We start from the raw sequence: 27,818 nt of genomic DNA on the forward strand, positions 1-27,818 counted from the left end.
CCTAAGGAGTGCTCTAATCCACAATGAACACTGTCTTACTGCTGAACATTATCAGTGTCAAAAAGGAAGCCCTCAACTAATGCTGTAAGGATCTAAAGAGGAAAAACAGAATGGGCATGGTACAAACTATATACTCCAATTTTCCTGAGTTTCTGATGGGAAAAACACAGCCTCCAGGGACTTCTATTTACTTTTTATGGATCTGTCCTGGGACATTGCATTTACAAGAAAAACACATACCACCCAAGTTCTACTCAAGCTCAGGCTGAGATTCTCAGCCACACCCACTCAAACACAATGCAGAACAAGGTATGGAAAACTGCCAATTCAAACTATCTAACCGCTCAAAAACAAATACATTGACTCTTTCCTCTCTGCCAACCAAACCAAATTTGGAAAACAAGTCTTCGAAGGTTAAGAACAGACTCAAACATTTGTGTGTTATAAGCAGGGGGCGATATTCAAAATATTTAACATTACAGTATGGGCTAGTTTGTTATACAAGTGAATATTGGCTGAGTACAAGCCCTGTTTATAAATAATAAGGCGTGAAGGAAAACAGTCAGGGTCATAAATGGGGTTACATCTGGAAGGGCAACAACAGAAACAGCAAATCACTTGAGGATATTAGTTTGGATTAAATGTAGCCAAATCATTATGCCTCAGTCATCTAAATACACGTTATTAATTTCAGATACGTCAGTCTACTGCCCAAAATAGAACACAGTCAACTCTACTTTCTTTTGTTCCCCAAAGTATTTAAAAGACACAGTTTTGGTTAGGTATCAACAGTATCACCACCAACAAAAGACACTAACACCTTTTACTGCCTAAGAATTCCTGTTAAGGAGAAAATTTTAAAACAATACAACAGCCACCAAGCAGAGAACAACCTCTGAATTGGAAAATTAAAGATAGATGTAAAAGGAGTATTAGAAGTCTAATCACCTCACAATATTGTATATTGTTCCCACGGTAAACAGTTTAAGGTCATGTGAGCTGTGGTCAAGAATTTGCCTGCAATGCAGAAGCTGAAGGAGACCCAGGTTTGATCTCTGGGTAGGGAAGATTTCCTGGAGGAGGAAACAGCAACCCACTCTAGTATTCTTGCCTGGAAAACTCCAAGGACAGAGGAGCCTGGAGGGCTATAGTCCATAGGGTCACATAAGAGTCGGACACAACTGAGTGACTAAGCACCACAGCAGCTAGTAGCAATGAAAGCGCTCAGTCAGTCAGTAGTCATCACTAGGAGGTGACTGTCTGATGTCGCAAATCCACAGACCTCCAAGGAAACCCAGCGTTAATGATCTAGAGGCTGAGCAGGGAGGACTACACAAGAAGACAAATTCACACCAAGACTTAGAGCCAAGACTTTAACACTCCCTGTTAAACTTCTGTTAGGAACCCGAGGACAAATTTAAAGGAATTTTGCATTACTAAGAAAAGGTACATGAAGGAGGCATGATATTCACAATACTGCTTATGCCACTTTCTCCTTCAGAAAAGGCAAGATTAGGGCCTTAGGAAAAGAGAGTGAATGACTTGCCAAGGTCACTCAATAAGCTGGAGGCAGAGCTAGAAATAACCATCATCCCCTTCGACCCAACGTTATTCTGCCATTCTGCACTGTTTGGAAGCAGAGCTGGTATAAGAGAAATTAATGGAGGGAAAAGGCTGAGCTTAGGGAGTGAAAGTGAACTGAGAAAACACTCACTTGTGATGTCATTTTTATTCTTCCTATTACCTGTATCTACAACTTAGCTGAGAGTAGAGGAGAATGCTGGTTTTGGAAACTTCTATTTCCTCTGGCCTTCCTTTCCTAGAGCTTATTAGTACTGGTGGCACATTTGAATCACCACTCAGGATACCCATTCCAGGCCAAGAAAACCAGCATCTCTAGGGAAAAATTGGTATTTTTAAGACAATAAATATTAGTACCTGGTTTTTAAAATATAGGATACCATTATTTTTTAAGAGTCCCAAGTGGTTCAATTATGCAGTTTTGTGAAAAACAGCCCAGACAACCAATAGAGTCTTCTTTTCAAGAATTCAAGAGGCCAAGGATGATGGAATGCAGCTTAAGGCCCCCAGATTCATAAAGTGTCATGCGTCAAAGGTCCTGACATTTCGCAAAGATACAGAATCTAAGAACTGTGGGTACAGAGCAGACCAGATTTTGGAACTGGTTCAGGAACGGCAAAGGCATTCCTATTGGCTCTATTTAGGTCGCAGGAAGACAAGGTATTGGCTGTGGGAAAACCCCGGGAGAAGATTCCTCGAGTTTGTCCCTTTAGGGCAGAGCTGCTAGTCGCTGTGCTGCATTTTCTAGGCAGCTGTGATGACAAGAGCCCCCTGTCCAACACGTAGGCACCACTTGAGGAGGGGGAGTTCTCTGCTTCTCAGAGGAATAGAGGACAAATAAGCAAACGTGTGGCCATTATGACAAAACCAGGCCTACGTATCCAGTTTATTATTAGCCTGACATTAACCACCACTTAAAAACAAAACCAAACCACCCGCCCACACAAACATGCACCCAAGACAGAAAATTACATAATGGCATTGGGAATGATCGGCTCCGACAGCGCAAGGAGAACCAGCCAAATCGCAAGGTCCAGTAAAGACCAAAATGGCAACGGGGAAAACCTTTCTCAAATCCTCTGTAGGGTTTTGTTTTTTTTTTTTTTTTTTTTCAGCATTTGCTGATATATATTGAAAATGCTTTGTTTAGAGGAAGGTGTTCAAAATAATAACCTAGATTCTGGAGGGCTGCTACAAGAAAAACCTAGCCACTGGTAACTGGAAGAATAACTATCTTCTTCTAGATAATTTAGAAGAAAAACTGTTCTGGCACAGGTGCCTTCTCAGGGTGGAGGCTCAAGGGAAGTTTTTTCAAATGGGTCAAGAAGGAAAAATGGGCCGAGTAAGAATTCTACTAACGGCTCCGTTATGGTTTATGGCCCATAACCCAGCCAGCTGGCACCTCACGAACAGGCAAATCCTGTTTGTTCCCCGGAATCCATTAGCAACTGGACCAAGCCCAACGTCAGTGTGGACAAGGTCTAGAATGTGGGAGCGGCCTTCACTTTCACTGCATAAACAAAGCACACAGCTGTGGTGGGTAAGTGCTCTAGAAATGAGTTTCCACCTCTGCAACCAAGTCTGAACAAAAATGCTTTCAGGTGGTCAATGTTTTCCTAAGGAGCAGAAGACAAACTGTTTTAACTTAAGGATTCTTCATTTTAATAGAAGCAACACATGAACCCAGCACCACAATCAGGGTTTCAAGGTTTCCTTTTCTTCTCTCCCCTTGGGGGGAACATGGGATTATTTTGGTTCCCAACTTTGAAATACAGTAAACCACTCCGGAGCCTCTGTGATCAAGACTCACTTAAATGGTCTGATTGCTCTGCAGCCACAGGCTGTGGTACTGCTGCTGCTGCTGCTGCTGCTAAGTCGCTTCAGTCGTGTCCGACTCTGTGTGACCCCAAAGACGGCAGCCCACCAGGCTCCCCCGTCCCTGGGATTCTCCAGGCAAGAACACTGGAGTGGGTTGCCATTTCCTTCTCCAATGCATGAAAGTGAAAAAATAAATCAAAGTCGCTCAGTCGTGTCCGACTCCTAGCGACCCCATGGACTGCAGCCCTCCAGGCTCCTCCGTCCATGGCATTTTCCAGGCAAGAGTACTAGAGTGGGGTGACACTGCCTTCTCCGACAGGCTGTGCAGTGACATACAATAGAACACAGTTTCAAAGACAGGTTTCTGAGAAAATGGTGACGAGCGTTTGAGTGATTTACATAGATGCCTCCTACTTTAAAGAAAAAGAAAGGTGATTTTGTAGTCAGTATGAAAGTGGTTTTGTTTTGGGAGGAGGCGAGATGGTATAAGAACAATAATATAATTAATTCCCCTTGTTAATGACCTGATACATGATGGTTTCTAAATCACAATTTGAACACAACAGAAGCTCACATTAGGGCAATAGTTAGCTGAATCACAGCTGTTATGTAAACAGATATATCAGAAAGCCAAAAGGCTCGATGGAAAACCGACACTGGAAACTTGATGAAAGGCAGTCTCAAGTTTCCTTTGGCCCTTAGGAAGCTCATGCCATTAAATGTTTCCAAATTCTACCACGCGTGCTGACCTCCAAGGTCCAGGTATTTGTTAAATCCCTCCATGTTCAACTTGTTGTGAACACAATGATGGCACAAAACTTAAAAAAGGCATCACAGCAGAGATGTGGATCCCTAGAAGATCTACAAAGGGAACTTCCCTGGAGATCCAGAGGTTAGGACTCCCCACTTTCTCTGCTCAGGGCCCAGGTTCAATCCCTGGTAGGGAACGAAGATTCTGCAGCTCTCCCCCAACCCCCCCTGCAATACACAGAATCTGACTTTCAGTAAGATTTTAAATATAGGGATAGGGAATAGCAGCATCTCCTAAAACACTTAGTCAATCACCCTCTGCCTTTAAAACAACTCATATAGACAGGAAATAAATAGGTAACTAAATATGTATACGAAGCAAGTAAACACAGGGAGTCCGCTCCGTAGCAACACCACTTGGTTTGAAAGATTATTCAATAAATTGCTTTTACTAAGGAATATATATTGTCCTTACCCAATGGTAAGTGCATGTTAAACTCCCTGATGCATTAAAAATTACTCATGAATATATTCTACTTCTTTTACAGTAGTACTTAGGTGAACATATTTACATTCACTGCTTAGAGGAAAAATGATATGATTTAGTGGCAATTGAAAAAAATGAAAAAAGAGAAGTCTAAAACCAAAGCATCTGCCACGGAACAATAAAAACAAACTAGTACAGGAGGCATCCCTGGTGGTTCAGTGGTTGACTCCTTACTCTCAGTGCACAGGGGGCAAGGGTTCAATCCCCGGTTGGGGAGCTAGGATCCTGCGTGCAGAGTGGCCCAGCCAAAACAACAGACAGACTAGGAAAGCAACACCTAATCATAATCCCATGGGTGATTTGTTGTTAAGCCTCTGAGCATGTAGCACATACTAGGCATTTTCTGTATCTTATTCAAGTACATCTGTGAGGTAGCAACATTATTAAGTAGGTGGGCTTGGCCAGGGGCAGGAGGGGGAACTGTGAAGAGGATGGAACATAAAAGCAGTCAGTAAAAGTCCTTTAAAAAAGGAAAAAGCTGAGTCAAACAGATGGCCAGAGACATAGGAGAGGTGAAAGACGGGACAAGAGAGACCACTAGGTCTGAAATTAGGCCAATGACCAGTTCAGAGTCCAGACTTAGGACTCATGGACGTATTCGATTGCTATGGCTTAGTCACTGTGCTAAACATATTAAATGCACTGATACATTTAATGCTCACAACAGCCCTCAGTTCAGTTTAGTCACTCAGTTGTGTCCAACTCTTTGCGATCCCATGAATTGCAGCACACCAGGCCTCCCTGTCCATCACCAACTCCCGAAGTTCACTCAGACCCACGTCCATCGAGTCAGCGATGCCATCCAGCCATCTCATCCTCTGTCGTCCCCTTCTCCTCCTGCCCCCAATCCCTCCCAGGATCAGAGTCTTTTCCAATGAGTCAACTCTTTGCATGAGGTGGCCAAAGTACTGGAGTTTCAGCTTTAGTATCATTCCTTCCAAAGAAATCCCAGGGCTGATCTCCTTCAGAATGGACTGGTTGGATCTCCTTGCAGTCCAAGGGACTCTCAAGAGTCTTCTCCAACAGCCCTAGGAGTGTAGTATTATTATATAGAACTCACATAGGAAAAAACTATGACCAGCCCTAGGAGTGCAGTATTATTATATAGAATTCACACAGGAAAAAACTATGGCCCAAGACTGCATAGCTATCGAGGCATAGAGCCGAGTTTTTTTTTTTTTAATTAATTAATTTTAATTGGAGGCTAATTACTTTACAATATTGTAGTGGGTTCTGCCATACATTGACATGAATCAGCCACGTATAGAACTGAGTTTTAATCTCAATTGTGTTTACCTCCAAAGCCCACTTTAAAAAAATAGCTACAGAATCTTCAGATCCAGTAACAACTAGCCTTCATCCAACAATATGCCAAATGGTCAAAGTTTTCCTGTTCGAAATTACATCCTTAAAAAATAACCAGCACTCAAAAGGCACACCCTTCAAACAAGGATTATGTTAGCACAATTACATAATAAGTGATTATTTCATATTTTTTAAACTTTTGAAAATGCTACTACAATTTGTATTACTTTAAAAAAGTCATTCAGTATGAACTGGAGCAAATCCCTGTTAAGTGGCATCACCATGGAAGATAAAAATCCATTCCTATTTCCATTACCACTGTGTACTGTGCTGGCCACAAGAACTGTATAGAGAAAGGGGCTGAGAAATGGCATTAAAAGACACAATTTGTGCTTTATTGGTAACCATGTCGAATGTCCCTTCTCCTCATCACATCCATTTCATTCTCCAAAGGAAGAAAGAAAGAATGCATGAGGGGGGTTCAGAATGGCAGACTGAGAACTTATGTCCACATGACATTCTTTACAAGGTCCTGATGAAATGACGCAAGAGACATATACGCACAAGAATAAAGCCCTAATGGTGCCAGAGAATAAGAATGTGAGTTAACAGCACATCAGAAAGTTTGCACAAATCCTGAAAGACAGAAAACAGATGGGATCAGACGGGTGACAAACCGGGGGCGCCTCCCGGGCTTCCCTGGTGGCGCAGACGATAAGGAATCTGCCTGCAATGTGGGAGGCCTGGGTTAATCCCTGGGCTGGGAAGATCCCCTGGAGGTGGGCAAGGCGACCCACTCCTGGATTCTTGCCTGGAGAAGGCCCGTGGACAGAGGAGCCAGGCGGACTACAGTTCATGGGTCTCAAAGAGTCGGACGCGACTGAGCAACTAAGCACAGCACATCAAGGGCTTTTACTGACACATACAAAGTACACAGTGAGTAGGTTCTGGGCACATCATCCGAGCCATGGATCAGGAACAGCGTTCAGGAGAGCAGGGCCGGCCAGGCCGCCTCTTCCCCACCCATCTCTACAATGCTCACGGAGGTGCTAGGAGCAGAGAGCTTTGACCCTTGGTAAAAGGGAAATACCCTAACCAGCAAGCAATTGGCACTTTTTTCCAGCACATACTTGTTTGTGTGATCCTGATCAATTCATATACCACACAAGCACCAAAACTCCTAAACAAACAGGGTTATAGGTGGCCCCCTTAAACACTATAGAACTTTACAGCCTAAGCACCAGCAAAAACAACGCTAATAAAAATGGCACACAATGGAAATCTCTACAGGCTGAGTAGTCTTGAACTCTGGGACTCTGATGCTACCTCTAGAGGAGGGACTATAGGGCTTTGTTTTCAGCAGAGACCATTTTAAAAGTATAGTTGGTTTACAATGTTGTGCCATCAATAGAGACCACTTTAATCAAAACAAAGCCTGAGGCAGAGTGTAGCCTTCTTCAGTGTGCTTGTCTGACTCTTTGCAACTCTACAGACTGGAGTCTGCCAGGCTCCTCTATTCATGAGATTTCCTAGGCAAGAATATGGGGACGGGTTGCCACTTCCTCCTCCAGGGGATCTTCCTGACTTCGGGATCGAACCCATGTCTCCTGCATTGGCAGGTGTATTCTCAAGCACTGAGCCACCTGGGAAGCCCAGTTTTCTTCATTAATCCACTGTTTGAATACTGGCAAAAGTGTCTTCACAGCTTTTCTGACCTCACTGACAGGGTGCTACTGAGCTAAACATAGTGAAAAGCATAAAGGTTCTTGAAGCCACTAAAGCACTCACGACTTAAATTAAAGGAAGTTCCTACTGTAAACGTCTCAACTTCACACTGAGGTTTTTCTTAAGTCTTTATACCTTCTAAAGCTCTCCCTTTAAATGTAAGAGTTTATCCCTTACCCTTTCAATATTTCAATGTATTTGGGAATGTCACTTACAAACCAACATGACTTCCACTTTATATCCAATGCGTTTCCCCAAATTGTCAATGTCATACAAGATAATTCACTTCAAAGAAACATATGTCCTAGTAGAACAGAGGGCAGGTGATTTAGATGGATTGTGTGGCCTGAAAGTAAAGCCGAGGCATAACATTTAGAGAGAGGTGGCTGAACACAGCACAGACCCACCCTATCTCTGCTCCCCACCCCTCAACCTTATAGGCCAAGAAAATACACTAAGGCTCCCTAACAGGTGATGAAAGCCCCCAAGCTTTGACAGTCTCGGTGGGGTCTGCAATCTGCCTGCTTCCTCTGTGTTCCAGCTCCACTTTCAGGCACCATATAAGGAAGTCTCCCTCTGATACTTTCTGCTCTCCTATGACTTTTTTATGACAGAGATGTCTGCGAGACACAAACAACTGCAGAGGAACAGCTGTGCCAACTCCAACTTGGTCCTTCCTTCATAAATATAGGTCAAGGTTCACACAATGCTTGAGGACTTAAGAAAGTAAAAGAACAAAGTAAAGAACATTTAGTCATGGGGGAAAGCTGGAAGAGGTGTTTAATTTTTAAATAAGATTCTCAGAGATAGAGAAAATATTGTATTCATAGACTAAGAAGAGGATGCTATTAAAATAGAGTACTTAAAGAACAGAAAATTTAAATGTGAGTGCCGCAATTAAAAAGTAAAATGGGTTTGATTAAGAGACTAGTATGTAAATTTCATGGGATACAAATCATTTCCATTTTAGAACAATGATATATTCCTGGTGCTTAGTACACACCAGGCACTCTCGAAATACTGAGTTTATGAATTAACAAGTAAGTATACGAATGAGTGAGATGAAGGAACAAGAGATGGTTACGAATGTAAATCAATCAACACACATGGCTGGCTGACTAAGCAAGAGGCAAAAATGAAGACATCTTGAACATAGAACAAAAATGCAAAGGAGGTCTTAAATATTTGGAAGAAAAGTCAGATATATGAAGCATAAGATACAATGCAGCAAAAGAGAGAAAGAAAATAATTCAAGAAGTAACAACAACAAAAAAAATTGTTTTGGTGTTCAGAATGGAAAAGACAATTGAGTTCGAAGCAAAAAAAGACAGACATAGAAATATGTTGATAAAATTTCAGAAAACCAATTAATGGGAAACTGTAAGAACAATTCCAAAGCCAGGAGGAAAAAAAGTTACATTTAAAGAAAGAGAAATTGGATTTCTTAAAAACACTGTTGAAGCAACAGAGCACAATGCCTTCAAAGTTTTTAGGAAAACAATTTTCAAGCTACAATTTTATAATAACACTAACAAATAAGAATGTATGTAAAAATATTTAGACATTGCAGACATTCAGAAATTTGACCACCCAACACATGAGAAAAAGCAAGGTTCTTCAACAAATGAGAGGAAAAACCACAAAAAGAATGACTTGAGATACAATGGCAACTGCATATAAAGAAATGTATATGAAGAAGGAAATACAGACACAGAATTAATGTATTGGGTGACAGTGTTACTGAGCAGATCTTTAACTAATTCAGCATTTCTCTTTGCATTTAAAGGCAGAGTTCCTTTTCTATAGGACTAATCACTCTGTGTCTTTTGTTCCAACAGTAACACACAATTCTAACAGCTATGGAGATGGGAGACAGGTTTTAAATATTTATGATCAACTTACAAGCAAAGGTTAGAAGACAATTACACTGAAAGAGGAGAAACTGAATAAGCGCTATGCTGCGTGCTTTGTTGCTCAGTCACGTCCGCCTCTTTGTGACCCTTTGTACTGGAGCCCACCAGGCTCCTCTGTCCATGGGACTTTTCAGGCAAGAGTACTGGAGTAGGTTGCCCTTTCCTCCTCCAGGAGATCTCCCAACCCAGGGGTTGAACCCATGTCTCCTGTATCTCCTGCACTGCATGTGGATTTTTTATCCACTGAGTCATCAGGGAAGCCCATCTTGATAAAACCAAAAAATAAAACCTCTTTAAGAAGTATAACCACTATAATTTCCTAATCTTTCAGAGTGAGCAGTACAGAGATACTATGTAAAGTTACTCAGAAACAGAAACTGAACATTATAAGTTTACCACTGGTAAAACCCAGGCGGCGCAGTGTTAAAGAATCTGCCTGCCAATGTAGGAGATGCAAGAGATGTGGTTTCGATTCCTGTGTTGCGAAGATCCCCTGGAGTAGGAAATGGCATCCTGCTCCAGTATTCTTGCCAGGGAAATCCCATGGACAGAGGAGTCTGGCAGGCTACAGTCCACAGGGTCGCAAAGAGACACACACAACTGAGCACACCCACACAAAACAAATATAAGATAACTAGGGGTTAAAGGGTAGAAATTACAGTGCAAATACTAAAACAAAGTAAAAATACATAGTTTAAAACTAAAAATTTTAAAATCTAGTAGTGTTAAGCAACCTCACTTTCACTTTTCACTTTCATGCACTGGAGAAGGAAATGGCAACCCACTTTAGCATGTTTGCCTGGAGAATCCCAGGGAGGGGAGCCTGGTGGGCCGCCGTCTATGGGGTCGCACATGACTGACGTGACTTAGCAGTAGCAGTAGCAGCAACAGCAGTGTTAATTTATAGTTATAAGGATAACCATCCACAAAAGTGAGAAGCAGACTCTGTTAGGAAGTTAGTATTGGGTCCTTCCTCTGCCAGGTGAGGCAGGAATAAGATAAGCAGGTCTTTAGGAGCGTGGAGAGAGAGGGGAGTCGAAACAAACTGTTAGACTCGCAGAGGTCCATCAGCGCCGAGTGAGTCAGGAATGGGGATATGAGGGGAAAAGGGCAAAGCGCCTCCAATGGGTAGTTGCTTGAGCATTTCATTTTGTCTACTGACAGGTTCAGTTATCGACTCAACTAAAAATAAAGATATAAGAGGGATTATCTTTCATTTTAACCTGTTTCTGAGTGGTAAATTCGCTAAGAGTCCGAGGCAAGACCTGAATAGAGAAGAGCCTTTTCAGGTATTGTTTATATAAAGTCACTTATGTTTCTTAAAGTCAAAATCTAGCCAAGCAAGATTCTGGGGGGCCGCAAAGTCAGTGAATATCCTTAAGGACTCTTGTTGTCTCAGACACCAGAGCCAAGAAGGGTCCCAAGAATGAAGTGTAGCCAGGAAGACGCAGCACAGGGAAATGCTCACGGCTATATTCCCAGTGCCTGACACACAGTAGGTGCTCAGCAAGTATCTGATGAATAACTGATAAGTTTACTGTTAATAGCAGACAGGAGCAGCAACTCGTCTCTTGTGGGGGACCAGACCCTCGCTGAGCTATTTTTAGGGCCCACAGAAATGAAATGGACAGCATTCCTACTTTTTCCAAACAGGGCCTTTAACTCATGATTTTGAACACCTTTATCCATCTCTCTAGGTACTCCAGAATGGTCCTCCCTGAGGATGAGCTCCTCTTATTTGGAGAAAAGCCTCATCTTCTCCCATGGTACACTTTGGAAACTCCATGGTATACTTTGTGAAACCGATGAGGGAGTTTCCTGAAGATCCGCTCAGTAAACACTGTCACCCAGTACCTGATATTCTACAACCGATGTTGAGGGGAAAAAAGTGAAAGAACACACATTGCTCAGCAAAGGATTTGGCTGATTTATAAGAGCCAAGTGCTCCATTATGTAAAGCTTAATTGAACTTCCATATAGTGATGAGGGTAATACAAGAATCTGAAAGCATCAGGGCTTTAAAGCAAGAAAGAAAAAAAGGCTCAGCAGCATGATAGTCCCACATATAGATGGCTACAAAATGTAAGATCCAACTAAAATTGAAGTGTTCTCCTGACTCCCACCTGAACCCTTTGCAAAAACCAAGTTTCTTCTTATGGTGCTTTATGGGGCCATTCTCTTAAAATGATGACTATGCTCAAGCTAGCAGGAGACAGGTGAAATTATTTAACTATTGTTTCCAAAGTATTCTAAGCCAAATGACACAGATGCTTCCAGTGTCTTAAGGATGGTGAACAGGCATAATTCCATTACTCCACATGGCAGAAGTAGCACAATTATATAAATCAAGCAGCCTGTGAGGTTGAGAAAACAATCTAAGGTGCTCTTTTGAGAAGTGAAGGTTGGTTAAGTGTTTATGATTTAGGTGTTAGGGGGTTCAGGGGGAGGAGAAAAGGAATGGTTCTTCTGATGTCTTCTTTCTCCTTCAAAGTAGGAAAAGGATGGAGTAAGGGAGTCCACTAAAGTAGATGAACTGTAAGCAATAAATCTGTGCAGAGAAGAGGTGGCTACAACCCAGATGCTATCTCCTGGCTGAGACACTGACATTAATACTATGTCGGTTATTGAAAGAAGACCTCTTCAGGACACTGTGGGCCACTTGGTGAGGAAGAACACTAGGACTGAAATTGACTTCAGCTATGTTTAGCTAAGAAAACATTAGTATGCTTTAAGACACACCAATGTATTAAACTAGCTCAGACATTAGTATGTTTTAAGATTTGACTAGACAGCAAAAGCCTTACAGCTACAGAACTCAAGCCCGAAAAACTAAGGGTGGTATGACATGGCTTCCTACTATGGCTGAGAAAAACTGAACCAAGATTAGAAAAGAACTATTCTAGAAGGAGAAGACCTTAACCTCATGCTCAGTGACTAACAGGACAGCTGAGGAAGTATGCCTGCAAGCTGGAACCAGAATGAAAAAAAGCAAAAGTCGGATTCCTTGTAAGTAATGGTCTGATTTAAATAAACATAAGAAAGGCAAACTATCTATGAAGAAGTCAAAGAGCCACAAAGGAAGTTCATAAAGATGGCTTCACACCTGCTAGATGACAGTCATTACAAAAGAGGTAACTAAGATGTCCCACAGCATCTCTGGTAGTAAGGACTCCACACTGCATTAAGCTGGACAGTAGTACCTTTGAAGGGAGCAAAGCTTTGCAGTCAGGAGCAGAAGTTACAACAATGTTTTAAAAATCACTGTTATAAAACTCAAATCACCTCTCCAAAAACTGACCTTGTGCAGAAAATAGGCATTTTCCAACTGCTCTTATTCCACACTTCCACCTCTGCCATCTTTCACTTCTCCAAAATGGAAAAATGTTTAATGTTATTGTGAAATATTTTAACTTAATGAGAAGCAATGGGGCAATACCTCAGTGACACTGCACCTACTGGATACGTGACAATTTTCCATGGATAGCGGATGGGGTGGTGGTGGTGATTATCAGTGTGCAGGTGTGAAGCTGGATCCCAAGTTAGTTTTTTAGGTGTCCCTTTATAAACGTGAACAAAAAACTTTTTTTTTTTTTTTTTTGAAAACGTGATGTGTTAAGAAGACATGGGCAATCAGCTAATAGATACTATGAATTTGCCAAACTGGAGCTCAAAGTAATTGTGAAGTCCAGCACAAGTAAAGGTCACCCCACAAAACTTGCTCTTCATGAAGGCTCTGGCAATAACGGAAGAATGAGATTTTAATCACTGAAGCTAATTACATAGAAGACTAAATCACAAGAAGAGTTATTTAAGTGTCTTAAATACAATAAAAAGTAATTAACAGGAAGCACCATCTTGACAGCTTCCTGTCACAGTCCAGGCCTAAAAGGATCAGCTAATTCCCAACCTGGGAGCCAGAGAATGAGAACAACTCAAAGTTTGATCTTTTAATTTTTTATTTAAACTGCTTTGATTAAAAGGTAACAACTCTCACCAACTTGAGTGAAGTTAATCAAGAAAAAAAAATTTAATCTATTAGAGGAATGATGAACCTCATTTTCATTCGTTCCCCAGAGGGCAAGAGAGGGGCCTCCCAAACGCCATGCAACTCGCTGCCGCCCCACACAGCAAAAGAAAGCATGGGAGGGCTGCCAGAGCCCTACTGAGGACAGGGCCAGTTCACACATTTGCGCATGTGAAATCCACTGAAAAATATCTCCTTTGAAATAACCCTCAAAGAGGCCATCTCATCTGCCTCTTCTTTCCCCTTCCCTGGAATGAGCAGTTGGAGAAGAGCTACTGGACAATCAGAGATTCACAGCTGATCCTGTGACGAAAGAGAAAGCCTCTAGACACTACAACAGCCAATATGAAGGGGTACCAGCCTACAGGTAATGACAGACATAGCACTCATCTTTTCTTAATTCTCCTGCATCTCTCAACGTTGAACAAAGTCTAAAGCCTGTCACAAGAGACGTGGTGCATTACTAGACAAGCTCCCCCAGCAGCCTTTGCTTAACTGACCCGCACATTCTACGACCTCCTCAAAACCCACAGGCTGACACTAGTTAGTACCTGAGGTCTGCTCAAACACACCTGGGCACTTCTGTCCCAATCTGTTTCTGTCCCTGGATTTCTACTGGTCATTTTTATTATGTATCTCACTAAATATTGAAATATGAGTACAAACAGAATAAGCCTTTACAAAAATAAGTTGTTGCAAAAGGTTTAGTAAGAGGCGTGGCTTTTAAATGGCAACAAAATGTGCAAAAATTAGAGCAGGAAAAGTATGACAGAGGAGGGAGACATAAATCACAAAGACCTAGGGTTCCGTAAGTAGTATTTTTAAGTCATCATTCCGGAGAAGTTATTTAATCCACCAGGATATCACACATTAAAGATTTGGAGATGTAAGTACATTTTTATGTTAAAAATGGAATTAAAACATTTGGGATAAAAAGAATAAATCCTCTGCTCTAGACAATGTTTTCAAATAACTATTAAAATCAGGAAGCATTTGATATAATTCTGAATCTAAGCTGAGTATTTGGATATTGGTATCATTCATACCTCAACTTTCCCACAGTAGTATTGGAATGATTTAAGCAGAGAAAACTGAGGGAAAAATGAAAACAAAATCAAGGCCACAGGAAACTAAAGAGAAGCCTTGAGAAAGACCCAAACATCAGAAGCATGCTATCAGATACATTTTCTAGAGGCACCCTATCTTTGGTATGGGCTTCCCTGGTAGCTCAGATGGTAATGAATCTGCCTATGTGTGAGACCTGGGTTCAATTCCTAGGTTGGGCAGATCCCCTGGCGGAGAGCATGGCAACCCACTCCGGTATTCTTGCCTGGATAATCCCCATGGACAGAAGAGCCTGGTGGGCTAAGAGTCAGAAACGACTGAGCAACTAAGCACAGCACATTTTTGGCACAGACTTTCCAATAACCAAATAAACAGGGAAAACTATTGGATCAGATACAAGTTTTTTTATGTATATATTTATCAGATTAAAGCCAACTTGTAGCTCAGAAGAAACAGCTGTCCCAGGTTATGAGACATCTGCTACTGCTAAGTCACTTCAGTTGTGTCCGACTCTGTGTGACCCCATAGACGGCAGCCCACCAGGCTCCCCCATCCCTGGGATTCTCCAGGCAAGAACACTGGAGTGGGTTGCCATTTCCTTCTCCAATGCAGAAAAGTGAAAAGTGAAAGGGAAGTCACTCAGTCATGTCTGACTCTTAGTGACCCCATGGACTACAGCCTACCAGATTCCTCCATCCATGGGATTTTCCAGGCGAGAGTACTGGAGTGGGGTGCCATTGCCTTCTCTGATGAGACATCTAAGCACTCCCTATTTTATTTCATAAAGGGACACTGCAATATAATAAACAAATAACTCACATATTTATTGAACTCCTACGAACTACAGCACGGAATAAAAGAGACAATAATCCCTATCTTCAGGGAGCTTACTATCTAGTGAAGTTTGGTCTCAATGACATTAGGCTATCCTCACACTTCTCCCAATTACTGCCCAGTAATTTACTCAAGACAGTCGAGTTTAGTAGAAACAAATCCATGAGGAAACTCAGTGTATTTAACTCATTATGTTAAAAATGGAATTAAAACATTTGGGATAAAAACATAAATCCTCTGTTTTAGCCAATGTTATCAAAAAAAACTATTAAAATCAGGAGACTTTCAATATAATTTTAAAATCTAAGTTGAGTATTTGGATATTGGTATTATTCATACCTCAACTTTCCTACAGTAGTATTTGGAATGCCCTGAATAGCAGGGCACCCCAAGTACCCTGCCAGGCTGGTCTAATTCGAGGTAAGGACTTTGGTAAATCAAATACCATCTTATGACAACAGGGAGAGAGAAAGGTCAAGGTTAACTCCCTACAAGAACACTTTCAGAATATCTAATTTTAAGCAGCATAACTTTTGAAAATATACCTCAGTGGTAACCAAAAAGAAAGTCCCTCCACTCTAATGGGCCATTAGATAAGCATGAATAGGAACCATCTGCCAAGAAGATGTGCGTTTTGACCACAGTGGTGTTGTCTTTACCACAGGTAGACAGGAGGAGCAGTTAGTTATTGGAGAGGACTCCTGTCTGTGGCAGCAAAAATCTTAAATCTGTCTAGGGGAATACTCACTTTCCGGCTCTCCACAGGAGGAAAGCATGTACTGAACTCCTAAGAACTGGTGACAAATTAGTAATAATCATTACTGCAAATTAGACAGATAGAAGAATGAGCAAAATATTTCCCAGTTTTCCCCATTCTGAAAACATTATCTAATTTCTTAAGAACCTGCTTCTAAAAATAACCCAACGCCTGTGATGGTGTTAAGATAATGACATCAAAATCCTATATTCAGTTCCTCTCGGCAAAAGTGAAGCCCCTGATTGCTGTGTGAACGTCAACAACATTGATAGGTACAGGAGTGGTAACAGCACCTAAAAATACTTATTTCCGAAGTGAGAACAGGAAGGGGGCGGGGCGGGGAGCGGGGCAGTGCGGGTTTGGAATGTGGACGGGAGGAGCTCCTGTGTGGTAGGAGAGCTTCTGGAAAGCACATTAGCTACCATACCCTTCTGTCAGAGACAGGCTATAGCTTAGAGAAAGGTGTTTCTCCCAATGGGCTCCATTGTACTTGCAATAAGACAATCCCTGTTTTGATGAGAAACCTACTCTTTTCTTCCCTTCCACCATGCCTCCTTTTAAAACAAAAGCAAAATACCAGTTTGGTAACAAACACCATTTAAGACTGTTAAATACAGAAGGAGGCAATTAGCATGCGGGTATACTTTACGCAGAGTAAGAATTGCTACTGGGGACTGAATGATTGTTTTAATATTTACTGTGGAAGCATGGCCCAGCGGGCTTCCTCCTGCCCCCATCAGATACCTCCTTGGAAGGCTGCTCGTCAACCAAGCTCCCAAGAGACTCTGGAACATAACCAGGGTATAGCCAGTGGAACACAAGAGGAAGACCCTGTCATCTACTGATTACATACGTCTATTCAAAGAAAATGTCCAATTAACCTCTCTTCTTTTTCTGGCCTACAATTAAACTTCCTAAACTAATACACAGAGAATCTTTCTAATTTTGCATAGTACCTAAGGGCCTGATTGACACTCAATAAATGGCATTATTAACAGTAATAATGAATGCTACATAGTGCCAAGGACACAGAGCCCAATAAATCTTAAATAATGACAATAATGAAAATATATGATTAACTAGTGAGCAATTATGAAGTACGCTGCAAACAAAGTGCTACACTGGGACAGAACAATCACAAGCCGCTGTGTTAGGAGTGACAGAAAGCAAATCGGGGTGAAAGGGGGGAGAGATATCAATGAGAAGAGAAAAAACTCCCAGCCATGGTCAAGTTGCTACCAGCCAGAACACTCACATTCCTCCAATGGTGACGGTGGCACAGGTACGCTCTGAAAAGGCGGGCACCGTATCTGTGGCTGGGCTGGCTGGTCTAATGTAGTCCACAGTCACATTGACCTGAAAACAAGAAATCAAGGTAATTAAGGTTGAGAATTTGCAACACAGCTCACTAGCAGCCCTGTGTGCTGGCTGTAAAAGCTCACTCACGGTACGACTTTGTGGGTCTAAGATTTTAAAAAAACAACTGAAAGCTGAAGCACACACCGGGAGAAAACACCTCCAAAAGCCATCTTGGATAAAGGACTATAGTATCCAAAATATAGGAAGAACTCTTAAACCTCCACGGTAAGAAAATCAAAACCCCAGTGTTATAGCGGGTAAAGGACTTGGGTATCTTATCAAAGAAGACATACAGATGACAAGCATATGAAAATATGCCCCACATGTGTAACTGGGGAAATGCAAACTGAGACAACTATTAACACGTCGATTAGAATAGCCAAAATTCAACACACTGACAACAAACGGAGGTGAGGGTATGGAACAAATGGAATTCTCGTTCACCATTACTGGGAATGCAAAACAGTACAGCCACTCTGAGCAATGGTTTTATATAGAACAAACTTTTACCATACGTTCCACCAGTTAAAAACTTATGTCCACACAAAAACTTGCACTTGGATGTTCCTGGTAGCTTTATACATAAATGCCAAAACTTGAAAGCAACCAATATGTTCTTCAGTAAGTGAGTAAAGAAACTGTGGTTCATGAACACAACTGAATACTATTCAGCACTTAAAAAGAATGAGCTGTCAAGCCATGAAGAGACATGGAGCAATCTGAAATACACAGTGCTAAGAGAAAAATGCCCGTCGAACAGCTATCTATTGTATGATTCCAACTGTGACCTTCTGGAAAATGCAAAAATGTGGGAGACAGTAAAAAGATCAGTCATTGCCAGGGGTTAGCAGGATGAGACAGGATGAACAGATGTGGGGGCAGGATTTTGACAGCAGTGAAGCTATTCTGGATTATACCATAATGATGGATACATGTCATTCCACATTTGTCAAAATCCATACAATGCAGAACACCAAGAGTGAACCCAAGTAAATGATGGACTGTGGATGATGGTGTGTCCAGGTAGGCTCACCAATTATAACAAATATACCACTCTGGAGGGGGTCTACTGATAACAGAGGAGGAAGTACATGGCTGGGGGCGGGTGGGACAAGGAAATTCTCTTTACTTTCTGCTCAATTCTGCTTTGAGTCTAATTGATGCTATAGAACCTAAAAGATGACTGATGTCAAGAGAGGACAAATGGCTGAACCTTTAAGGTCCTACATAAACTTCAGTCAACAGAGAAGAAATCTGGAATATTCCTGGAGGATTCCTAGACATTTTGGTAAAGCAGCTCTCTAACCTTTTTGGACTACTTTGAAAATCTGTTTAAAAACATGAAATGCCTCAAGAGAATAACTACACGGAGTTTCAGTCTGCCATAGTTCTCAAGGCCCAAGTTAAGAAGAATCAAAACGACACAGCTGACTACACTGAATACCAATAGGGGTGGACTTGGGAAATTTGGGGGGTGGGGTGGGAGCAGGATGGACTGGACCAGAAGAACCTTTAACACTGGGCTAATCCTAGTATATACAAAACATAGGGACACAAACACGCCGAGCAATGCTTTTTCTTTATGAAGCCTTTCAAGATGACCGTGTTTGTGTGTGGAAGCAAAGCGGCATGCTGTGTCCATCAGGAAACATACAGAGCCGCATAACAGCATGAAGGCATATACTTGACTTTGGTCATGGCCAAGCTTATATACCTGTACTGAGGAGTCAAGCACCCTGAGGCCATCCTCACAGTCTCAAAGTCCAGAATCACCTTTCCTAAAAACCACTTTGGTTCTCACTGAGATACTTGAAGACAGCATGATGTATGAGCATCAACCAGACTGCTGGTGAACGCCACCAAAATCCCTTCAAACTGCCTGCTCCTCAAAAATCCATTTTAAAAATGAATATGGAAATTTTCGGAAGAACAGCTGCCTCCAAATTCTGACTGTCAGATCACTCACTCTACCTAATCACGTTTTAAAAGCAACAAGAAGCCCTATCAGTGAGAAAGCCAACTAAGGGCTGAAGGCAAGGCAAATCTTTCTCATGTGAAGTACTGTCATAATACAACAACTCAGAAGAAATCATAAAGAGGACTCCTTAGGTCAGATGTCCACACTGACATTACTGCTCAGCCTTATCACTTTGTCCAAGCTAAGGAGATGGATAAATGTGAGGAATGTGAACAGACAGGGAGTCGGGGTAGGGCTGAAAAACTACCAACAAAGCCCTGAAAAACAGGGCTGAAAAACTACCAACAAAGAGGTTTTCAGAGTTGCCCCACATGCAGCTGATCAGAGTTGTTAGAGCCCAGAGGGCAAGGAATGGGCGGTCTACACACACAGAAGCACAGCTGACTCCAATCCCTGGGAGGGAAAGAGTCCTCTGCATGCTATTTATTCTGACCAACCCCTCTGGCAACTCTCCTCTGGCAAGGGCGGATGATTAACCTCTGGGAGAAGGAAGAGGCTGGGATACCTGTTGAAGTTATGGCAAAAATCACACAGGAAATAAGCACTGAACAGGAGCTAAACCTCAAGAGTACCCACCCAGGAGTACATGAAGTAACTCAGGGCCCAGTAGGGTATGGTCCAATTTGGGGCATTCAGGGGGCAAGTCAAAAAGTATGTAGAGATGTTCACCTATTTTTGTGTTTTCACCCAATCCATCTAGTAACAAGCTCAAGTCCTCAGTTTCACTACCAGGGGGAAAAAATAATTCATCCTGCTTAAAAATAAACTCAGTGAATCTCAAGGTTACCTTGCATCTGCCAATGACAGGCCTCCTCCTCAGGAGACGGGAGTGGGGCAGCGGCTCATCAGCGCAAGCACGTGGCACACAGTAACATCAGCTCTCTCCCCAGAAATCATGCTAGTTCACCAGGAAGGCTACGTGAGTAGTGGTGGTGATGGTTGTGCTGAGGGGTGTATTGGCAAGGAACAGCTCCCCATCTCATCTGCCAGGCCAAAGGCATGCTATCCCCAAACTGTCTTCAAAGGAAATCAACCCCACTCTTCCAAATCTTTCAGCTTCAATCAGCGAAAGAACTAGTAACTACATTCTACATTCACCTGCCAATTAATTTTTTCCTCTATCTAGAGAAAGAACTGAAAGGCAGAGATTAAAGAGCTCATTGGGGGAGGTAACATTATTAAAGAAAATCTCAAATACAAATGAGGCCCTGAGAATAGCCCACAGCCACGACGCACACCTGCAGACAGCTATGACAAACCAAGAATTAAAGTCAACGTGTAATTAGCATTTATGTCCCTCTCCTGGGGAGTCTGAGCTCTGCTCTCCTGCCTTGGAGTTTCTCATCTCCAGATACTCATCCCTGACTTGTCAATCACTTGATAAAGAGCAGTTTCAATTAAACAATGGCAGATCTTAGCAAAGTCTTCATCTGAATAATAACAACCTGAATTTTGTGCTTGTGGGTGGTTACATATGGGATGGCATGAGTTGAAAAGAAGTACTGGGTTATTGCAAACGTTTCCCTCATTTTTCCAGCAAAGATGCTCCTGGAACATTGGGTATATGCAAGAATTTACACGTACGGGACACAAGGGGAGGGCCTGGCCCTCTTTACAGCAAGGACCACAAGGAGTCCACAGCTCCCTGCTGATTCCACCTGTCATTCTCTTATGAATGAGTCATACATCACCTCCCTGGGCCTCACTTTTCTTAGGCAATTCACTTGGTAAATGAGCGCACTAGACTAGAACTTCAGAGCATCACTGAACTCGAGAATCCTAGAAGACAATTTAGCCAGACACTGTGTGCTACATAGCATCACAGGGTTTATACAGTAGGAGTGTATATCAGATCAGTTGCTCAGTCGTGTCCGACTCTTGGTGACCCCATGAATCGCAGCACGCCAGGCCTCCCTGTCCATCACCAACTCCCGGAGTTCACTCAGACTCACGTCCATCAAGTCAGTGATGCCATCCAACCATCTCATCCTCTGTCGTCCCCTTCTCCTCTTGCCCCTAATCCCTCCCAGCATCAGAGTCTTTTCCAATGAGTCAACTCTTCGCATGAGGGGGCCAAAGTACTGGAGTTTCAGCTTTAGCATCATTCCTTCCAAAGAAATCCCAGGGCTGATCTCCTTCAGAATGGACTGGTTGGATTTCCTTGCAGTCCAAGGGACTCTCAAGAGTCTTCTCCAATACCACAGTTCAAAAGGAGTATATGTAGTGAATAATATTTTGATGAATGGATACATGTAATCAGGAACCCTTCCAGACATAAAATTCTGAAGGACACTAAATGAGATGGTTAGGACCACATGGTCAAGCTGTTGACCATTCTGTTCTATATATTAAAGCAGGAAGGAGGGAAGAAATTATTTTGAAATTGGGATAAAGCTTTAAATTAAGAAAAGTGTAATTCTGCATATTACTTTTTTTTTTCCAAAGAAGCTCTCAGAGAAAAAGAAAGGGTAGCCGGCAATCTGATTCCTCCATGGTCCATTGTGGAATTCTCCTTGAAAACAATTTCAAAGACCCTTCAGAGAACTAAGATGAGAACTTAAAACCAAATTTGTATCCCAATCTCACATAAAGTCTGGAAACAGCTTAGTATTAACAGAAAACACTCAGGTCACACCTAAGGAATTCAATCTATGGATACCCTTCATGAAACTAATCATTCACTAGATGGTGAGTGAGTAGTATCGTCATACTTCAGTACCGTCAAACCACCGAAGAACTCCACAGACTTGTTCATGCTGATGATAATCTGAAGGCCAGCGCGTAAGAGATACCTAACATTTCCAGGCCAAAGCCTGAATCTGGGCTGTTACATGAGGCTATTACTATATAATCCCATCCACTATTCCACATGGCCAATCATAAACCCACAAAGAGATGTTAAAAAAAAAAAATACCCTGCCTCACAAAAAAGGCTCTCATGTGACCTGTCATCCTCATGACGGAAACAGAAAACACATCATCTGGGCAAGTCTGGCTAAGGCAGCAGGCAGATAAAAGTAAGTAGAATAAAGTATTTCAACAGCTTGGGTAAGAGTACGGGCTCTGGCAGCCACTTGGCTGCGGGTTTGAAAGTGAAAGTAGCTCAGTCGTGTCTGACTCTTTGGGACCCTATGGACTATACAGTCCATGGGATTCTCCAGGCCAGAATACTGGAGTGGCTAGCCTTTCCCTTCTCCAGGGGATCTTCCCAACCCAGGGATCAAACCCAGGTTTCCCACATTGCAGGCGGATTCTTTACCAGCTGAGCCACAAGGGAAGCCTAAGAATACTGGAGTGCGTAGTCTAAAACCTTCTCCAGGGGTTCTTCCCAACCCAGGAACTGAACCGGGGTCTCCTGTATTGCAGGCAGATTCTTTACCAACTGAGCTATCAGGAGGGTTGCAGGTTTGGTTCCCAGCAATTCTACCTCTGAACTCTGTGAACTTGGAGAAGTAACCTCACTTCTGGCTTCAGTTGAACATGGATAACTCTACCTATCTCATTGTTAGAAGAGAAATGCATTAATATACATGAAACATTTAGAGCAGGGCCTGACTCATAATAAGCTCTATGTGTCAGTTATTTTTAGACAAACATACTGATTTTCTTGGAGGAGAGCCTGGTACAGGGTAGGTGATAAGTGTCTGCAAGATAAATACATAAATACATGCACACATACATATATGCATAAATAAGGCACATGTTGGCTTTAAGTCATTAGGCAGAACTCAATTAAATACACTTTTCTCCTTAAGGAGCCACAGCAAACAAGAGTATGTACCTCATCCATATTTATCCCAACTTACAGATAAATAGGACTTATTTTAAAGAATGATACACTATTTAGTACTTATTTAGACACTCTCCTGGTTAATCGGCAGGTACTAGTTTGGAGATTGTATTTACCAAAGATAATTGAAGCAGAGTGTGGGGAATCAACTCAACTAATAGGCTAACCAGAGGTGTTTGGGGAGGATGCTCCTTGCCTTACAAAATCAGGAAGATCAACAAACAGAGAGCAACCAAGTTGGCATCTGCTCTGGGCATAACAGGACAATATTTAATTTAGGCATTCTTGATCTTTTCTCCCTGCTAACAAATAGCATACATAATTATTTTAAAAGTATCAGAGATTATCTTCTTAAAATCTGAAACACATTTTAGTTACTCATTCATCTAAATACAGATGAGCATCTAACAAAACTGTCAAGGGGTCCCTTGGTCCTGCTTCTGGGCATGCTGATCCCCAGCTCAGCTATCTACTAGGACACAAGCTAAACTCTCACAAGGAGATGTCAAACGGACCTTTGTTGTTCAGGAGGCAACAACAACAAGAGTCACAAATGAGAGCAACATATGTACACTGACATCTTCTGTGCTGTGCTTAGTCGATCAGTCATGTTCGATTCTTTGCAACCCCATGGACTATAGACCGACAGGCTCGTCTGTCCATGGGGATTCTCCAGGATAGAATATTGGAGTGGGTTTCCATACCCTCCTCCAGGGTGTCTTCCCAATCTGGGGATTGGACCCAGGTCTCCCACACTGCAGGCGGATTCTTTACCATCTGAGCCACCAGGGAAGCCCAAGAATACTGGATTGGGTAGTCTCTCCCTTCCCCATGGGATCTTCCTGACCCAGGAATCAAACCAGGGTCTCCTGCATTGAAGGTGGATTCTTACCAGCTGGGCTACCAGTGATATTAGAGAAACAGAAAGTTGATTTTTAAAAGTATTTCTGATTTAACTCAAAACACCCAAAACATTATCATATCAACACATAACCAGTATTTCTTAAGGTATTGGGTTTCTTTCCTTTCACTGACAAAGACTTTGAAATCCAGTGTGTGTTGTGCAAGGAAAACACATCCCAGTCTGGACCAGCAATACTTCAAGTGTGCGGCCACTTACAGCTGCAGTCGCAATACTGGACTGTACACGCCCAGACTGTTCATTATGGGACCAGGGTCTTAGCCTCAATCCTCTATACATGCTCCTACCTTTAGTGGTTCTATCCTTCTCTAGTTTCTCCCAGGAACTTTTGTTATCTTATATTTATGAATCCTTGTAAATACTCAAACCAAATATGAAAAAACATGGTATAAAAAATAAAATGTTTATTATTCATTTTCTGACTGAAAAAAAAAATCTATTTAATTAGACTAGAAAGACAAGGTATTTACATAATTTTCAGTTCTAAAAAACATTTCAGGGGTGAGAATAAATGTGTACACAAAGGAGGAAAATTCCTCCAATTTATAACTGTCATCGTGGAATATATTCTGTTCAATGTTTGAGGAAGATACTTTTGAGTGACTTCTCTACCAAATCAGTGGCTGAACTTTATCCTTGATTTGCTGACCCAAGTCTAGAATTCTTCACCTTGATGTTTCCAATGTATTCTAATGGATGGTAACTAGAAACTCATGGTAAAGAAACAGCTGCTTTTGTAGTTATGACTAATGCCTCTGTTGAGTATGGTGTTACTAGAAGGTGAGCAACTGGTAGATGTGAACCATTTATGTTTATAAGCACAGACAAAAGCAGAAATCTCTATGTCCCATTAGGACATCATTTAGCTTTGGCATGTCTTAAATTAAAAGTACTTTCACAGATACACTGACAAAAAAGTATACATTTATGCTGCAAAGAAAAGGAGACATAAGCAATGATCCTCTCCTACCTCTCCAACCCAGCCATATGTATTTGGTAACACCTCCTTCAAAATCATTGTAATTAGGTGCTAAGGCCGGCTGTTTATTCACATGTATTTATGTTGCTTTCTCCGATCTACAATCACCCTTCCCAACTCCCCCAGAGTCAGAACAATTTTGAGCACATTTCATTTTCATCAATGGAACATGAACCTCTATGGCTTCCCAACCTCTATGATGAGCACAGAGTCAAGGAGCTCTCTTATTTAATGTTTCTGACAAAATGAAACCACTGCTTCCCACCCCCTTGTCAGATGTGTTCATCTGTTTTGAGAGGAAAGGTAAAACCCAGCTTCAGATGGGGCCTGTGGAGATGCTAAGAGTCTCTACCTGACGTTAGGCATTCATTTAAGTGGACATCACTATTTCCTGATGAACACTCAGTTTGGTAAATATTTAATTAGAAGCATACCCAGGCATGAGATTCACAAGTAAACGTGAAAACATTTTATGTAAGAGGTCACTAGAGCTGGGCAATGATTTCTAGAAATAGTGATAACACCCTGACAAAAAACAGAACATTAACATGGTCAGAAATGAGGCACTGTTTATGCATAAGGTAGGTAACAAGCACATATAAAATCATCAAGGGGATGAAGTTCTGACTGTTGAAAATATTTCAAGTAACTCTGAGGAGGATCAGAGATGAACAGAAACCACCCTTTCCAAGTAACCTCACAGTTACAAGTATTTTCACCCATGCTCTTGATTCCCAAGTCCTTATAAACCTACAAATGCATCTGAAAAGCACAACCTGTGTTTGCATCAGTGTTCTAACCATTATCTTACGCATCATGGTTTAACTCATCCCGATACCTAATTGTCATACCACACTATCCATACCCAAGAATGCCAGCGGCCCCCAAAACACTACTGGAAACTGTCACATGGGTCCCCTTCCTGTCTCTTCTTTCTTCTCCTCAGAGCCACCATCTCCACCACCTTCCTCTGGAGGATGAAGGGTGAGTGTGGGTCTTTTTTCTCCTCTATACAAGTGTCAGTCACAGTCATCTGTGTCCAAAATTTCCAAGGTCAGCAGCAGTCAGGGGAAATTAAATCACTCCGTCCAGAACTCTCCCTGGAGGAGTTCCAGCCACACAAGCAGCACAAATATACAGAGATACTCATGCCTTTGTATAGAATACACACAATGTCACCCAGTCGTGAAAACAACAGCTATAATGAAACTAAGATGAGAAGCACAAGGATATGAAGGAAGGGTATTTGCTTAAAGGCATCTCAGTCATATTACTGGAGGAAAAGAAGAATGCTTTTAAGACGTGGATAAAAACAAAAAGGTTAAATTACATTTTCTCCACAAATCTGTGCCAGTCTACCAAGGAAAAGGCCACTCACCAAAAAGCCAAACTGAGAAACTGAAGCAATCAAAGTGGGAGCTCAAGTATGCCCAAGAATTCTGATCAATTCCTAATGCTTTGGGGGCTGGATATTGCAAAATCAGTACAGAAAAGCCACCCTGTGTCCACCACAGTTCAGGGCATACCTATTTCTCCAGCATGCCCACAGGGTGGCATTTAGAAGTCATTCAGACCAAGGAAACAAATATATACTCAGGTAAGTTAATGTAAGGTGAAAGAATGGTAACTTGGATGAAGAGAAATGTATGGTGACCTCAAAGGAGAAATATAAAGAAAAAATATAATTCTTAAGGAATACCTGCCAATGGCACAAAGAAAAACAGCCCAAAGATACAGCTCTTCTGTTACATAAATTATTCTTGGTTGTGTTGCTAAGAAAAGATTCCAAGATAGTCAGGTGTTACCATCATAAGCCTTTCTTCCTTTAGACTACCTTCCTCTTCCAGCATTGCACACAGAAGATAGAGGCCTACTAAATGAAACGAAGTTTCCCGATCAAAGGCACAGCGTGCACAGAGCAGTAACACCTGAGGTCGGTGTCTGAAACTATACACCAACACTGATCAAAGACCATCCTGATTGCATCTGTGTCCTCCTTCAAATCCAGGTCCTCTAAAAAACAAAAAACACAACCCAGTATTCGTATATTCACACAGCCAAGTCTCCAGCCCACAAATATATATTAGAAAATTAGGTGATTAGCACTGGATTTTAAACCTAGGTCAAAAGGACCAATTACAGCCTAGATTCCTGAAGTAAGCTACCTCTCAGCAGCTGTACAAAGAAGCCCTCTCCCAGACTCACAATCCTTCAATTTCCATTACTCATATAGAGACACAAAGCAAAGGTATTTCTCGAGTTCTTAAAAAACAAATTAAAAATAGAATTACCGTAAAATCTAGCAATTCTGGGTATATTCAATCCAAGGTCTCAGAAATGTTTGTAGCCTGTATTCACAGCCGCACTACTCACAATTATCAAAAGGCAGAAGCAATCCAAATATTCACTGATGAAGAAACAAAATGTGGTCAATGGAATATTTTTCAGCCTTAAAAAGGAAGGAAATTCTA

At 41.8% G+C, this 27,818-nt stretch overlaps 1 protein-coding gene across 4 annotated transcripts in view; it reads right to left on the reverse strand.

Annotated features, from left to right (window-relative positions):
- SND1 (staphylococcal nuclease and tudor domain containing 1) overlaps positions 1-27,818 on the reverse strand; it is a 421,555-nt gene that overhangs the window by 216,826 nt on the left and 176,911 nt on the right. For all 4 annotated transcript variants that reach the window (XM_086395775.1, XM_086395776.1, XM_086395778.1 and 1 more), the window contains one exon: positions 17,575-17,675. In XM_086395775.1, the coding sequence (XP_086251901.1) occupies positions 17,575-17,675 (101 nt within the window). The remainder of the gene's footprint in view (positions 1-17,574; positions 17,676-27,818) is intronic.

Source organism: Bos grunniens, chromosome 4 (assembly GCF_055505025.1).
Source record: "Bos grunniens cultivar Pamir isolate PY7600 chromosome 4, Bosgru_T2T1.0, whole genome shotgun sequence".
In the NCBI taxonomy this organism is placed as follows: Eukaryota; Metazoa; Chordata; class Mammalia; order Artiodactyla; family Bovidae; genus Bos; species Bos grunniens.